This window comes from Dreissena polymorpha, chromosome 15, assembly GCF_020536995.1.
Source record: "Dreissena polymorpha isolate Duluth1 chromosome 15, UMN_Dpol_1.0, whole genome shotgun sequence".
Classification (NCBI taxonomy): Eukaryota; Metazoa; Mollusca; class Bivalvia; order Myida; family Dreissenidae; genus Dreissena; species Dreissena polymorpha.
In genome coordinates, this window is record NC_068369.1 from 29,865,448 (window position 1) to 29,881,799 (window position 16,352).

Consider the following 16,352-nt stretch of genomic DNA (forward strand, 5'->3'; position numbering starts at 1 on the left):
ACAATATACTAATTCCATCCTTACATAATTTAATGTGTGACCTTCAAATAAAGTAAACAATAAAGCCAAATTGTGAAAAAAGGGACCCCATAGCCATAATTTTGTTAGAGAGCATTATAAGCTGAATGCATTTAAAACAATTTAAAAAGGTACATCATGTGATATTTCGAAAAGAACTCAACACTATTCAAAGTTCCCTGGTTTTATCCATGCACCTATTAGCTGAGCGTAACATGCCTTTGCGCAAGTTATCCAAAGTAGTCTCCCATTTTAAAACAAAATGTCATTTCTGAGTGAACATCAATTCTTGCCCTGCACAAAGGCTGAGAAAAGAATATCATAACGAGTGCCGTCAGATGAAAACACATCTTCCAGTAAATCAAGATATTTTTTAGAGAGTATGGCTTTGCATATCTCAATAATTTAGAATAACTTAACCTTATTTTTTTAACACAATATGAAACTACCATATGCATCCTCCTTTTATTGCCCGGGAAAGATAAAATCAATGTAGTCCAAATTGTACACAAGTCCAACCTATTGTGATATCATATTATTCCTGGGACATTTATTTTCACTGATTTCATGGATTGAACAATTTGTGAATTAAACACAAACACTTAAAAAAAAGACCGACACAAATTCCTCTTTTTTCCAGATGAGAAATATTAAAATGTTCATGTCAACAAACAAACAATAAAAGTTTTTTTGTAAGTCACGCAATTAAGTGCCAATTAATAAATAAATGATTTTTATATTATTTATAATCCATTGTTTTAATTCCTATTCCTCATAAGCCTATTGCAGATTTATGTTGTTCATTTTATCATACTTCACGTATTTGATAAATGAAGCTCAGTGCAAAAACATGAATCCAAATGCACAATCAAAATACTCGTCATTAGCGCACCATGAATTGTAAAGCAACCGAAATAACCATATATAAGTACCAAAGCATAACCAATTTTTTTATTTTTCAAACCCTTGGCCAAGCACCCTTTAACAAGCACAACGGGTGCTCCAATACATGTGTTTTTGGCAACTGAATTGTTCAACGTAAAATACCCTTTACACTTTTCACACTTATGCAAGGTAAAATTAAATACACACTTTTCACACTAATAAGGTAATTTGTTGCAAAGGTAAGATTTTCTGGTTACAATGGAAACAAAGCTTGGAGTGAGAAAAAGACAACATGAGAATAATAGTGGGGTTTATAAAAATAGGTCATGCAAAACTAGAAACACGAGAGCTACGAGGGACAAAGGATGCTAACCGGAGTTCCTATTCAAAAAATCATTTATATTTTGTATTTTAGAGTTTCCAAAAAATTTGCTATGGTAGTAAATTATATGTGTTATTACTTATGTATTAAAAATCTCTTATCAAGACCATTTAAACAAACCTGTTTTACCAATTGTTATGCTGTCTGGTAAAAAGACCGACTTTTATCATGTCTTAAATTTAAAAAAAAAATGAAGAAAAATGAAATGAAATAAAAATAATGTCAAAGAGTGCAGCTCAGGGCGATATTCATGTTTTGATATTCATATTTTGATCACTCCTAAAATAAAAATGACAATCTACTGAAACCTGCAAACAAAATAGCAATGGCTAAGATTTTGATGTGGATAATTCAAGGCAGAGAGGTGTCTGGTGAGAAAGGCTCAAACTTATGGATGCTTTCCAAATACATGCCGGTGTGCATGTGCACTGTACGCATACTTAATGCATGAACGAGGGTCTTGGAAGAACTGTCGCTGGAATCCTTGCCTAAATTGAAGTTGAAATTGACATCTTTATAAGGTAATTGAAATAAATTAAACAAATATGAGCAAGCGCTCTGGAGAAAAAACTGGGCTTAATGCTCGCGCCAATAAGTGGCCCCAATTAGCCTGTGCAATCAAGAGTACAAGGAAAGTGTCGTCCCATATTAACCTGTGTGAACTGTAGGCTAATTGACAACACTTTATGCACATGCACTCAGCCCTATTTTTCCAGATCGAGTCCCAAATATAATGGCTAGAGAGTGTCACAACATTTATGCCATAATATGTAGCTATATGTAATACCACATGTGTTGGGCGCGTGGCCAATTCACTGAAACACTATCAATATGTCATAAAACAACATATTTACTTATTATTTATCACTTTGGCAAAATAATATTTTTCTGATATAAGATCATATATATTATATCAGACATTTTTTTTTCAAAGTGATGAAAAATGTTGTTTTATGACATATTGATAGTGCTTCAGTGAATTGGCCACCCGCCAAACACTTGTGTGTATTACAATCATTTTACAAAAAATCTTAATCTGAGCTTTTGTTATTGGGAAAAAAACACATAAAAGAAAATAGTAATAGAGTACACGTTACAACATTGACGGAGGTTCTTACAGCAAAAAGCAAAAAATATTACATTTCAAATTAGTTCGAGGTTTTTTATTTTAATTTATTTACCACACATTCACATTTGTTTGCATGATATTTAAGGTATTCAAATATACATGATGTCTTTAAAAATGCCTGATATTGGATGATTGTAAGACAAAGTTTCTTCCTAACCTCCAAAGTAAACATCACATTTGCAAAAGTGTTCGCTAGATATTGTGGGTAAACGAACCGGCATTTTCTTAACACAATGACTATTTTTGGATAATTATTTAAAACACTTGCATGTCAATTATGTTAAAACGACATTATAAACAATGATACGACGGTCTGTACAAGAAGCATTCTGCCAAAATTTTAATCTTTTTGAAGTCCGATTTGCCAGTTTTCCTTATAATTAAACTTGTTTTCTTTCATTCAAAAAATCAGAAGCATGCTATACACTATTGTTTGTAATACTTGGTACAATACTGTATTCTGTAAACTCTGTGGGATCTTGAGACTCATCTATTGCGGTAAGGAACTTACCCTCAGGGAAGAGTTTTCGCAGGAGTGGATGTTTACAGCCGTACATGGCCTGTGATAAGTCCCGGTATAGAAGGTCGTTGTTCTTGTCAATGAATCCCTCAACTTGGTAGGTCACCTACAAGTTTGATACAACCCCTATAAGTTTAATAGCGCCTGTATAAGTTTGAAACAACCCCTAGAAGTTTGATACAACCCATACAAGTTTGATACAATCCAAAGAAACATAAAACAACCCAAGAATTCTGACACAATCCCTAGATGTTTGATACAACCCCAAGAAGTTTTATTTAAACCTTAAAAGTTTTACACAACCCGACGAAATTTGACACAACCTCTTATATAAAGTCACATAGAAGTTTGACAAAATCTCTAATATAAAGTACCATAGAAGTTTGACAAAACTTCTAATACAATGTAACATAGAAGTTTGACACAATCTCTAATATAGAGTAACATAGCAGTTTGACACAACCTCTAATATAAAGTAAAACAACAAGAAAATTGATATCCCCCGCTTTATTCTCATTTATATCTATACACCTTCTCCACATTTATATGAGGTTTCATGTTGAAATCTTAAATAGTTTCTGAGATATAACCATACAAAATTTGTGACAGATGGACGGACTGACGGACTAACGGAGAAACAACGCCAAAACTATATCGCTCAATCGTTGGTGGGGAATAACGAAACATCCCCTATATGTTGAAGTCGCAGTGGTGAAGTGGATATGGTGTCCACCAAGTGATCATGAGGTCACAGGTTCGATCCACATTGTGGGAGTGTTCTTAAGATTTCCCCCATAGACACCAAATACTGGTTCTAGTCTTAGAAAACAGACTCGAGAGCGTTTCAAATAAGCCTTAGGCTTTCTATGCAATCCACCATTGTCAGATTATTATAAAAGTGTTGCCATAGCAACCAGAATTCTTGACGTAGGAACAAAATGAAAAGACGTGCATAATCTCCATATTGCCATCTGACCATTTTTCAAGTTTCATGACAAAATATGAAGAACTTATAAAGTTATTGCAGGATCCAGAAAAGTGTGACAGACAGACTCACAGACAGACGCACAGAGCGAAAACCATAAGTCCCCTCCGGTGAAGCCGGTAGGGGACAATAAATAGGTTTAAAACTAAGTACAAGTTTAACAATTCCTACATTTCCAGCATAGTGTTTGAGCCTAAATGTATCGTGGGGCAGCGTGCGGTCACTCTGATTCTTTTTCAGACTACGACTCTCGTAGTGTGGGTGGTTTGAGCACTTCTGGTTCAGCTTTTCCAGGAACGTCCTGTCAGTCACGTTGCCGGGCAACAGGCATTGCTCGTCCAGTAGAGCCAGTATGCCCACGTTGCTCTGTAAGAAATATAAGAAATAGTGTAAGAAATACAAGAAATAGTGTAAGAAATACAAGAAATAGTGTAAGAAATACAAGAAATAGTGTAAGAAATACAAGAAATAGTGTAAGAAATACAAGAAATAGTGTAAGAAATACAAGAAATAGTGTAAGAAATATAAGAAATAGTGTAAGAAATATAAGAAATAGTGTAAGAAATACAAGAAATAGTGTAAGAAATACAAGAAATAGTGTAAGAAATACAAGAAATAGTGTAAGAAATACAAGAAATAGTGTAAGAAATACAAGAAATAGTGTAAGAAATATAAGAAATAGTAAAATGTTACAACATTTGTCCCAACTTTGAGAACAGGGTCGGGTCCTATGATAGAGGATTTCAGCATGAAATGTTGTAGTTTTTCAAAACATGACTTTTTTGATGACAGGTAAATTCATGGATTGCTGATTTTGAAAAAAAAGGAACTTTACGTTGGGTTTTTTCCGATGTGTCTGTTTTAAATTCGTGGATAAGCGAGCCCCCAAAACAAAAAAAAATAGTGTCCAACGAGTAATCATAAAAAGGTGCAAAACTTGTGTTTACGAAAAAATAATCTGAAAATGTCGGTGTGTGCTACATCACATAGATCGCACACAATGACGCAACAGCTTCAAGTTGATTAATTGAACAATTGCCTAAGAGCAAGGTGTACATAACTCTTAAAAACATATTTTAAGGCACACACAAATAATGTATGCAGTCACAAAGAAAAAACTAAACTTCTATAAACATGTGTTTTATACAAAAAAAATGTTTGCCTCTCAAAGTACACATGTTCAATCACGGAAGTAACAGAAATTTGCCTACATTCAAGGGCACATAACTCTGCCAAAAATATTGCGACAACCCGTTATTACTCTAAGTATTCCAACAACAACAAAATTCTTCGTGTCCGAAAAAAATTCAAAAAGTACTAGTGTCTGAAAATTTAGAGACATGGATGTTATGTTTGTCAATTATTATCTTGTTAATAAAACGCATTAATAAATTTGCAATAATTGTATTGTGTTGTACTCACCTTTCTCTGCTTTAAATAAAATATAACTTCACTTATTTGCAATTTCTAAACTGAAATGGTATATAAAAACGTTATAAAAAAAACAACCATACTCCTTCCTGAATACGATATCATTTCAAATTATGTTGGTTGAAACCATTGTTCATTACCCGTACATATGGTAATCTACCCAATCACGCAATTGTAATGGTCCATTGCCCTCGGGGCCTTCTATGCCAGGTTTTATGACCCTATTCTGCCAGGTTTTATGACCCTAATCCGGTTGTAAAACACCATGAAAAAAGAGTCAAAGATAAGGGAAAACAGGGTAGAAATCTAGTAAAAATAGCGCTGTAAAATATACGGTCCGAAAAATTGGAGTCATTAATTATGGACAAAAACAGGTATGTCCAAAAATATAGGGTTTATACGATAAATAATAATTATTTTTTGCTAAAAAACGGGTGTCCAAAACTTATGAGTAATTACGGTACACAAAACAGTCTCACTCTTTTACATATTATAAACAACATAATCATACAGTTGTATGCTGATACACATAAAGGAAAAAGCTAGACTTGTTCGAGTCCTATGCTCAATATTGTGAGTACCAAATTTGCTTCAGTTCAAGTGTACATAACTCTGCAAATAATATCCTGAAATATATTTAAAAAACGTCTCTTCAAGTCTTGCACTTCCACATAGTATAAACAACATCAGATTCTATGGAGTAAACCTCCAGGAAGAGATTTGACTGGAACTAGCATAGTTCGATCAAATGCCTGCCATCATAACCAACAACGTGATGATAGCCGAGCTATGTGGTACAATAATTTTCCTGTGGTGATTTTTACTTATTTTTTAGGTTATTTATTTTTTTTATTATAAACATAAACTTATACACTTTCAAAATTTATATATACATCCCCTTTAAATACGCATCCATTATATGTATCCTCTTTATATATGCATCCAAATTATATATGCATCCAAAGTATATATGAATCCACATTATATATGCATCCACATTATATTTGTATCAACTTTATATACGTGTCCACATTATATATGCATCCACATTATGTATGTATCAACTTTATATATGCAGCCAGTTTATATATGAATCAGCATTATATTTGATCAATTATATGTATATACTTTATATATGCATCCATATTATATATTCATTTACTTTGTATATGCATGCACATTTTATATGTATCCACTTTATATATGCACCAACTGTATGTATCACCTTTATATATGTATCATTTTTATATATGCATCAACTTTATATATGTATCCACTTTATATATGTATCAATTATGTTATACCTTTAATATATGCATACATATAATATATATGTATCAACTTGATATATGTATCCACTTTATATATGCATTCACTTTATATATGCATCCACATTTCATATGCATCAACTTTATATATGCATCAACTATATATATATATATATATTTGTTTATATATATGTTGCAACTTATATATACATCCCCTTTATATATACATACACTATATGCATCCATTTTTGTATATATATCCACTATATATATCCACTGTATCAATAGTATATATGCTTCCACTTTATATATGCATATACTTCATATTAAACTTTGCTAGATTAATAGTGACTTCCACAACCATTTCCGTTATGGGTCGTTATTGTGACCACAAGACTCACCGCTAGACTTCTCACAGCACATGATTATACGATTACAAGACATTCACCCAAATTCATGGGCTACATAAACTTACAAGTTTGGCTACAGTTGTATCCGACTGAAAATCATGCACATATTATACAGTCTTATTGATTTACTTGATACTTTAAATCTCGCTAATATACTTGCATTACTAATAAAAAATGTATGTTAAAATTAAAGGCTGCATACACCTCATACATATAATATCAAAGCCCATTTATCACATTATGGTGTATTTGAAATATTCTGATAGATGGACATTTGTTACCATATTTTATTACTACTACTCATTGACATGATATATTATTTATACTATAAATCATATGCTTAAAACATAAATATAATAACTTTATACCTTCTCTATGAGTTCACAGATGACTGCATTGTTGAAATAATCCACGTGAATCCATTCTATACCCTGAAACGAAAGAATAACTAGGTCATAAACATTTAACTCACCCTGGTTTAATTCATATCATAATGCAATCAATAATCACATTAACATTGCTTAACAATTACCGTTTGTTGTCAAACTTACATAGAAATTACCACTTAATTCACTTAGATAACATACTTGGGCTTCTGTATTACGCCAGCTTAATTCTGGGGCAATCTCTCATACAAACAACTATTTGCATCCTTTATTAAATACTGTATGTATAAGGCAGGTTATACTTTACATGCATTAGACTTCTCATCTCCCTTCGATAATTTTTTTTTATCTCCATTACATGCAATGAATAACTTTGTTAACCTTCAAAGAATGTATTTTTAATACGCTAGATTTTTAATAAATGTGTCCCATAAGGTCACCACAAATATCAATCACTGAATTATTTAGAAAAGCACTCTCATTTAGAAAACACTTCTTACACCCCTTACCTAAAAGACACACACTACTTACATCCCTTGAAATCACATCATCCCTTTCATAAACAGCTCAATTAGATACCTCCCTTACATAGAAAACACATCATACCATGCTTAAATAAAAGTCATTATTTACCCTTTAAAATAAAAAAAAAATACTTCCCTTACAAAGAAACAATACTTATCTCCCTTACATATGAAACATAACTTACCTCCCTTACATATGAAACATAGCTTACCTTCCTTACATATGAAACATAACTTACCTCCCTTACATACTCTTCTTGCTCCTCCTTCAGGGTGAGCTCGATGAAGATCTGCTGCAGCTTCTCATTACAGTAGTTTATGATGAACTGTTCAAATGCATTGTTCTGTAACAAAATGGTACAGTAGTTTATGATGAACTGTTCAAATGCATTGTTCTGTAACAAAATGGTACAGTAGTTTATGATGAACTGTTCAAATGCATTGTTCTGTGACAGATTGGTTCAGTAATTTATGTAGCTAAAGAAACTTCAGCGTACAGTTTATATAGTATTGACAGACCTGTACGCTGAAGCCAAACCCGTATCGAAAGTCAACCAGAGTCGTAACATATTTATGTCTCGCTATAAATCAAAGAAAGCACATTTTCTTGGATACATTTCTACATATATTGGTGATTGAATATAAATTACTGCATCGGGGAATACTTTAAGGTTCAAATGTTTTAAATGCATCTTACAATAGATGAAAATAACTCTCATCAGTATGAAATTCACAATTTTGACGCCATTGTCGCTTTGTCACGTGACGAGTTTTCATTTGGATACTTTCGGATCGACCTTGACATTTTTGCTTAAAATTGTAAACATTAATTTCGTTTTCTGAAATTTATTATTTGTGATTAACAACTTACGTCTGGTGGATTATAAGACTGATTTCAGTGTGAATCAGGTAGTTTTAAATAGTATTTACTTTGAGTTTGTATTTACACTACAATTTGTTTACAAAACAAACCAGAATAATCTAAAATACCGGGAAATGTCATCCTGAAGTTGAAAACACTTGAGCACATGGTATGTTACTCAAAATAGAAATAACGTCATATGACCGTGAAATCTCGGGAGATTCCCATTTCAAGAAAGCCTGTCACATCGCTGTTTTTCTCGATGTGTAAGAGCATAATAAATAAATCTTAAATGTTTAAGATAGTATTTTGTGAAATAATATATCAGTTAAATGTGAAAAATGTCAATCTTTCCGATCAGGTGGTTGATTTGGGCCAATAACTGCATTTAAAAGCTATTTTTGACCAGTCTTTGTTAACTGTCAACTTTTCGGGAATTTCTGGTTGACTTTCCTATTAGGGTTGGTCCATAACTATAAAGTCGAGCCATTAAAAAATCATAAAAAGCGACATTTAAAGTTATGGTAGCCAGAACTATAATTTATGATGACTTTTCAAATGCATTGTTCTGTAACCGATTGGTACAGTGGTTTATGATGAACTGTTCAAATGCATTGTTCTGTGACAGATTGGTACAGTAGTTTATGATGAATTGTTCTGTGACAGATTGGTACAGTAGTTTATGATGAATAGTTCTGTGACAGATTGGTACAGTAGTTTATGATGAATTGTTCTGTGACAGATTGGTACAGTAGTTTATGATGAATTGTTCTGTGACAGATTGGGATTGTCGGCCATATTCAACAGTATTTCAGTCATATAACAGCAGAATATTTTATTATTATATTAATTATGGCTTCAGAATATACCCTGCTATTTTTAACCATATCATGTTCTTTATTACACCTTCCCATACATAAGCAACATAAAAATGGCTATATGCACTCAGCCCAAAACCGTTACAGCCTGAAAGAAACTGAAATATGCACTTAGTACTAACAAATGAAAACTTCTTTACTTACAAATGAGGCCTCATCACCTACTAATGAGGACTTTGTTACCTAGAAATGAGGACAATGTTACAAACAAATGAGGACTCAGTTCCAACAATTGGGGACTTTGTTAACTACTAATGAGGCTTTTGTTGCCTAAAAATTAGGAATTCCTTACCTTAAAATGAAGTCTTTGTTACCTCCAAATGATGACTTATTACCCACAAATGAGGACATTGTTACCTAGTTATAAAGACTTTGTTCCAAAAAAATGAGGACATCGGAACCTACAAATCAGGACTTTAACTACCTGGAACACTTCAAAGCCGTAAATGTCCAGCACCCCCATGACTTTTGTCTTGACTGCCAGGCCTCCCCTCCTGACCTTGATACTATCATTAATACGCTGGACCAGCCAGGAGAACAGGCGACTGTAGATGGCCTTACAGAGTGCGTCCCGCGCATACACAGCCTGAAAAATGACACTTTCATTTAACCCTTTCCCACTGAGAAGCAAAGTGAAATGGCAATGTGCAAACACCATAAAACCAGAACAGCCTGCGAGTAACTCACAGTCTGTTCATGTTTTATGCTGTTTGCTGCTCATCAGTATCTAAGGGTTGGAAATGAAGCCTTTAAAACTTGAATCTAGTAAAAAAGGTCTTACATTATATTTAACTTTCTAAGGGACTACCAAAGTATTAAAATATATATCTAATTGGTAAAGGGTTAAGGAAATATACCCTAAAATTTCTGAAAACATTCTGAATGATAACCTTAAACACACCAAAATACCAAAACAGTCCAGAATAAGGCATTATTTTTTTAATACTTTTTTATGGACGTTTTTCTGGCACCAAATGTTTCAGAAGATTGAAGAAGCGTTAAAATTTGACACGGCCTATTACCAGATCGTCAGAAAGACACAACAAAACATGCCGATTATACAAATTGGTGAACTATTGGGGGTCGTAGATGACTTTAGGTTGAATATACACAGATTGAAATATGACAATTAGAAATGGTGTCCATCTTGCGATCCAGAGGTCACAGGTTTGATCCCCACAGTGGAAGCCTTGTTTAGTCTTTCCCAAATAAACACCAAGTACTGGTTCTAGTCCCAGGAAACCGACTCCAGAGCGTCTCTAATTAGCCTTAGGCTTTCTATGCAATCGAGCTTAAATAGGTTTAAACTTAATATGACACTTTCATTTAAGGGAATATACATGTATTATTTATCGGTTATTGGCAAATAATTTAGCCTCATTCTGTGCGTTATGTGTACTCCCAAATTAGCCTGAGAAGTCCGCACAGGCTTATCACGCATACAACTTTCCAATTTTATGGAATTGTTCGTTTAAAGGAAGTCTCTTCAAAACTAAAATCCCATTTAGCCATACAGTGCCCCCCATAATAAGTCTGTATGGACTTCACAGACTAATCTGGAATGACATTGTACGCACATTAATCTAGCAAAGTTTTCCCAAGGGTCATTTAAGTCTCAAGGTTTATTTAAGAGATTGTTATACTACTTGATTATAAGCAAAGTAAATTATTGACACACAGCATGATAAACAGGCAAATGCAGATGGTATTGCAGAGTGTGTCTTGGCCTTTAGTGCCACGTTCAATTCAAAAAATGTTATTTTTATTGTTTATTGTCAAATAAAGAATTGGCACACTGGCCAAGCCAGGCAAAATGGCAACTGTAAATGGCCTTGCAAATGGTGTCTTTTGTACACATCGCCTGAAATATGCCTCTCTCACTTAATGATTATTTTTATCTTATCATTATTATTTGGTCAAAACAGTTGAATTCCCTTTGCAGAAAAATGCCTTTACACATCAAATTCCATAAGCAAATCTACAAGTAATTGCACTTAAAAAGATAAATTTCCACCCGCAAAACTGCAAGAAAGTAGTTTTCAATAATATCTAATTAGAAAACCTAATAAATTTCTCAATAAATAAATTGACTTAAAATATACAGGAAAAGCGTAACTCAATTTTCAAATTACAGCAAAATCATTTATATTTGTCTTCAAGAATTTTTTTAAAACTTTTTCATGGACTTGATATGTTTGGATATCATATTTTGGAAAATATTATAAAGTCATTGTTCGATATATTTTTGTTAATTCCAGAATCAATCAATCCACGAAATAAACAAAAACTATTGTCCCAGAAATAATAGTGATTTTACAGTATTAGGCAAATCTACAAGAAATAGTGACAACCCTGGTCAATTGAGAAATTAACAAGAAACACTTCTCAAAAGAAGAAATATACACATCTCACATACCCCAGACACACTGAAGTCCGTCTTGACCTTGTCCCGTTTTGCCTCCACCGTTCTCTGGGTGAGAGCTTCCTTCAGATTGGTTCCCACACAGCCCAACAACTCACACACCTCGCCCAGATCTACAGGGAACCAGAGAATGGAAAAACCATAGATTTTTCGCCATTTTTAACAGTATTTCAGTTACATCTTGCCAGTTATGTAACTCATTCACACAAGTTATACTAATCTTTGTATATTGAATAATAAACATCCAACTGGTTCTGATGTACTTAATTAAATATTAGGCAAGTGCAGTTCTAAAAATTGTATAAAGTGTGATTTGTAATTGTCTATGGGACAATAAACAACAGTTCTGATTTTAATGAAATAAAAAAGGAAGTTGTAAGCCTACACGGTTAAGAAGTCTCCAGATTCCCGCATTATAAAAAGATGACACAGATTTGTTTGTTGGCCAATAATAAACAAATATTTACTAGAGAGCCATAAGTATAGCTCGATTGGTCAAAATACTTAAATGTACCCGCAAATTGTACAGAAAATATTTTTTTTATATTAGCTTTAAAAAAAATTAATTATGTTTGTATTTATGTCAATATTTTGTAAAATGGCCTCTATATCATCGAAACTCATACTCAAACAGCAATGTTGAGGGTTTTGTTCAAAGAGAAATTTTGTTTCATATTACGTTTTACGACATTGAATTTTGGGTGGGAATAAAACTCGGGTACAGTCTAAATGAGCCTGATACGTTTTAGAATATTTTCCGTACTTGGGGTACATTTAAGTATTCTTAAGAATACTAGGTGTACATTTAAGTAGTGACCGAGCCGACAATAACCAATCAAGCATAATTATAACATGACCTACACTCCAGGAGTGTTATAACGTAATGCTCAATTTTGTTTATTACATGGGTGTTATTACACTAGATATATAACTGAAATGACGTCATTTTTTTTTACGAAATGACGTCATTATTCCAGCGAATTTCTTCAGTCAAACTCTTTTACAATGTTAATAAACGGTGAAAAGAGCATAAAATAAAAAGAAAATTTGTTGGTCATGTTATAAATAGAATGTTAGATTCGTGGTCATTTTGTATTGAATTTATTAAACTTGTCATCGAAATAAAGATAAAAACTCGGCAAGCCTCGTTTTATCTTTATTTAGATGACTCGTTTAATAAATTCAATACAAAACGACCACTCATGCATGATCCTATATGTATTTGATACAGAGGCCCAGGCTATATTTGCACAAAATGTAGCCTCAAGAACAAATATCAATGCAAAGAACAGTACTGAACAGAACAGATATTTTTTTAGACTTGTACATAAGAACATTGTCTTAATACATACGATATAGAAGTATGTCACGTTTTCAATACATTTAAGCTCAATACAAAGGAAAAATGCATATAGTAAATGTTCCAAACATATAATGACAGAAAGATTTGTAAGTGATACAGTTATAGGGTATTACACTGTAACTCCAATATAGCGCGGTCAATGGGGTCCAAGCCGCAAGACAGCATTATAACGGATCCGCGTTATAGGTTATGAGCTCATTTACTGCAGGGCGCTATAAAAAACAGGTATAGAATAGCCTATAATATAGGTCATGTATATTGCCATGCTGTGTTGACGCAAATACATGCATATAAACCGAATCGTATCGATAACAGTATACATACCGCTTTTCTTATGTGCACATTTATCCGATAATCCATTTAAATTGCAACATCACTTAAAAAATAATAATCTTGAACATTAATGACGATATATGTTTAAGAAATTCGTAAACACAACCGTACGCATATATGCCATTTTCAGAAGTGTTAAGAGTACAGTGCATTATGGGGCAGAGCTTTCATTGGACGCGCGACTTTAAATTTAGATTGAATGCAATACGACTCATGTACAAAAAATTGTTTCATTGCGTCATACGCATGCAAAAAACGTGTTTCCCGGGGACTTTCTGATACCGCGCGAAAATGAAAGTGAAACTCTGTTAACAATTACCGGTACACTGCGTTCGCATGTAAATAAATTGTCTGCATTATTTAATTTCTTATACACGAACTGAAAGATTAAATGACATAATACTAGAATGATAATGAAATGACAGAAAAAGTTGTTATATACAGTAGGCAGTATATTTCACAGCCGCTCATTTAATATAGTCAAACAGCAACCATATAAAAGTAAGAATGTTTCAATCGTTTTGAATTACTTTAATTGTATAACTATCCCGCTTGCACTTAACTTATGGAAATTATCGCACTGAACCGCTCTGATGAGGAATACATGTAATAAACACTGACACGCGAGTTTTTCACACCTTTATTGACATTACACAACAGATTAACACCAATTAGCTGTCGGTGTTGTTTAACCTCGAGGCGATTATAATCGGTTCAACGGACAGTTGAATAAAGCAATCAACATGTGATTGCCGCCATCTTTGAATTGTCTGAAAATACATGAAGTTGCATATTACTGATTTGAATAAGAAATCAAATGGAAGGTTGGAGAAAAAATGGGATCCAAGCACCCTCCGCGTTATATTGGATTCAGCGTTATAACGGAGCGCGTTATATTGGAGTTACAGTGTATAGATAAATGAATTGCAAATTACAAATGCTTATTTTATATATTTCCACAACTTGACAAGTTCATTTGTTGTGAGTCAGTAATTGGTGCTATTTAGAGATATTTTAGACCAAAAATATTACATTGGGAAAACCAGAAGATATGGTGTCTGCAGAGGGTTCAGTATCCAAGGTGGGAGCGTTCTTTAGATCTCTACAAAAGATATTAAGTACTGGTTTAGCCCAGGAAACGGACTTTCGAGGAAATTTAGCTAAACAAGAGCACCGCATAACGGTTGCCACGCTTGGCTGTGGGTGCAGTTTTGAATAAATGAAAGCTTTTATTTTTAGAGGTGACCTTGACCTTTTACCTAGTGACCCGAAAATGGGTGTGGCATGTAGAGCTAGTTAAGGTGCAGCTGCATACGAAGTTTCAAAGTTGTAGGTTGAAGCACTTTGATTTTAGAGGCAATGTTCAAAACCTTGACAAAATGTAAAGGTAATAGCTCAAAGGGGACAACACGACAACGGACAAGACAAGCTGGCTATGACAATACCTCGGGTTTTCTCCGAAAACAGACGAGCTTAAAATAAAAGGTTTAAGCTAAACATTCGACACAATAAACTAGCGCACCAGCCATGTTGGCAATGGTGCAGCCGTCGGTTCCATCAGCGTTGCCACGGTGATCAAAGCGGATGTTCCCTAGCTTGAGAATGCTTGCGACCAGTTGTAGAACGTCTGTGATTTCTGAAGATGTGAAGCCTATCACCTCCATACCGGTCTGAAAGAACAAGTATGTCAAAAAAAAAAATTATTTTTTTTATTATTTTTTTAACGTTCAACATATTTTATTATCCTTGTCAATTGGTAAGAGTGGATCGAGGGCATCCCGCTCCATACCTTACATAGTTTACAAGATATACATGCATTTTATATTTGGGTTGTCAAATTTTTGGGAAAAATTGGGCCCCTTCGAAATCTCAAAAAAAAATCCAACTAAAATTCCCAATTTAAGGTTTCAAAAAATAATTTTTTAATTTAATTCATCTACCTTTGTAGCTCTCAAAGTTGAACATAAGTAAATATAATATTTAAATAACCTTTATTCTCAATTAAAAGTAATTTTTAGCAAGAAAAAAAGCCTCTACTTCCCATATTTAGTAAAATTCACATGATATTTTGCAAATAAAAGAACTAGGCTGAATTCCTAAATTTATTTAAAGAAACAAGCACAGGTTCAGGTCATAACTAGAGCTTTGAAACAAACATGACAAATCCCTACCGCTCCCCCCCGCCCAAAATCCCCAGCCTCAACTCCCCCCCTCCACCCTCCTCAAAATCCCCATCCTCCACTGCCCCCACTCCCCCCCCCTCAAAATCCCCATCCTCCACTGCCCCCACTCCCCCCCTCAAAATCCCCATCCTCCACTGCCCCCACTCCCCCCTCAAAATCCCCATCCTCCACTGCCCCCACTCCCTCCCCCCAAATCCCCATCCTCCACTGCCCCCACTCCACCCCCCCAAATCCCCATCCTCCACTGCCCCCACTCCCCCCTCAAAATCCCATCCTCCACTGCCCCCACTCCCCCCCCTCAAAATCCCCATCCTCCACTGCCCCCACTCCCCCCCTCAAAATCCCCAGCCTCCACTGCCCCCACTTCCCCCCT

The 16,352-nt window shown here is 34.1% G+C and overlaps 1 protein-coding gene across 1 annotated transcript in view; it reads right to left on the minus strand.

The window, feature by feature from the left end:
• LOC127861278 (unconventional myosin-Ib-like) overlaps window positions 1-16,352 on the minus strand; it is an 88,401-nt gene that overhangs the window by 27,834 nt on the left and 44,215 nt on the right. The window contains exons 11-17 of the mRNA XM_052399727.1: window positions 15,319-15,466; window positions 12,095-12,213; window positions 10,103-10,264; window positions 8,178-8,282; window positions 7,397-7,459; window positions 4,091-4,285; window positions 2,926-3,040 (exon numbers count right to left, since the gene is read on the minus strand). Of these exons, the coding sequence (XP_052255687.1) occupies window positions 2,926-3,040; window positions 4,091-4,285; window positions 7,397-7,459; window positions 8,178-8,282; window positions 10,103-10,264; window positions 12,095-12,213; window positions 15,319-15,466 (907 nt within the window). The remainder of the gene's footprint in view (window positions 1-2,925; window positions 3,041-4,090; window positions 4,286-7,396; window positions 7,460-8,177; window positions 8,283-10,102; window positions 10,265-12,094; window positions 12,214-15,318; window positions 15,467-16,352) is intronic.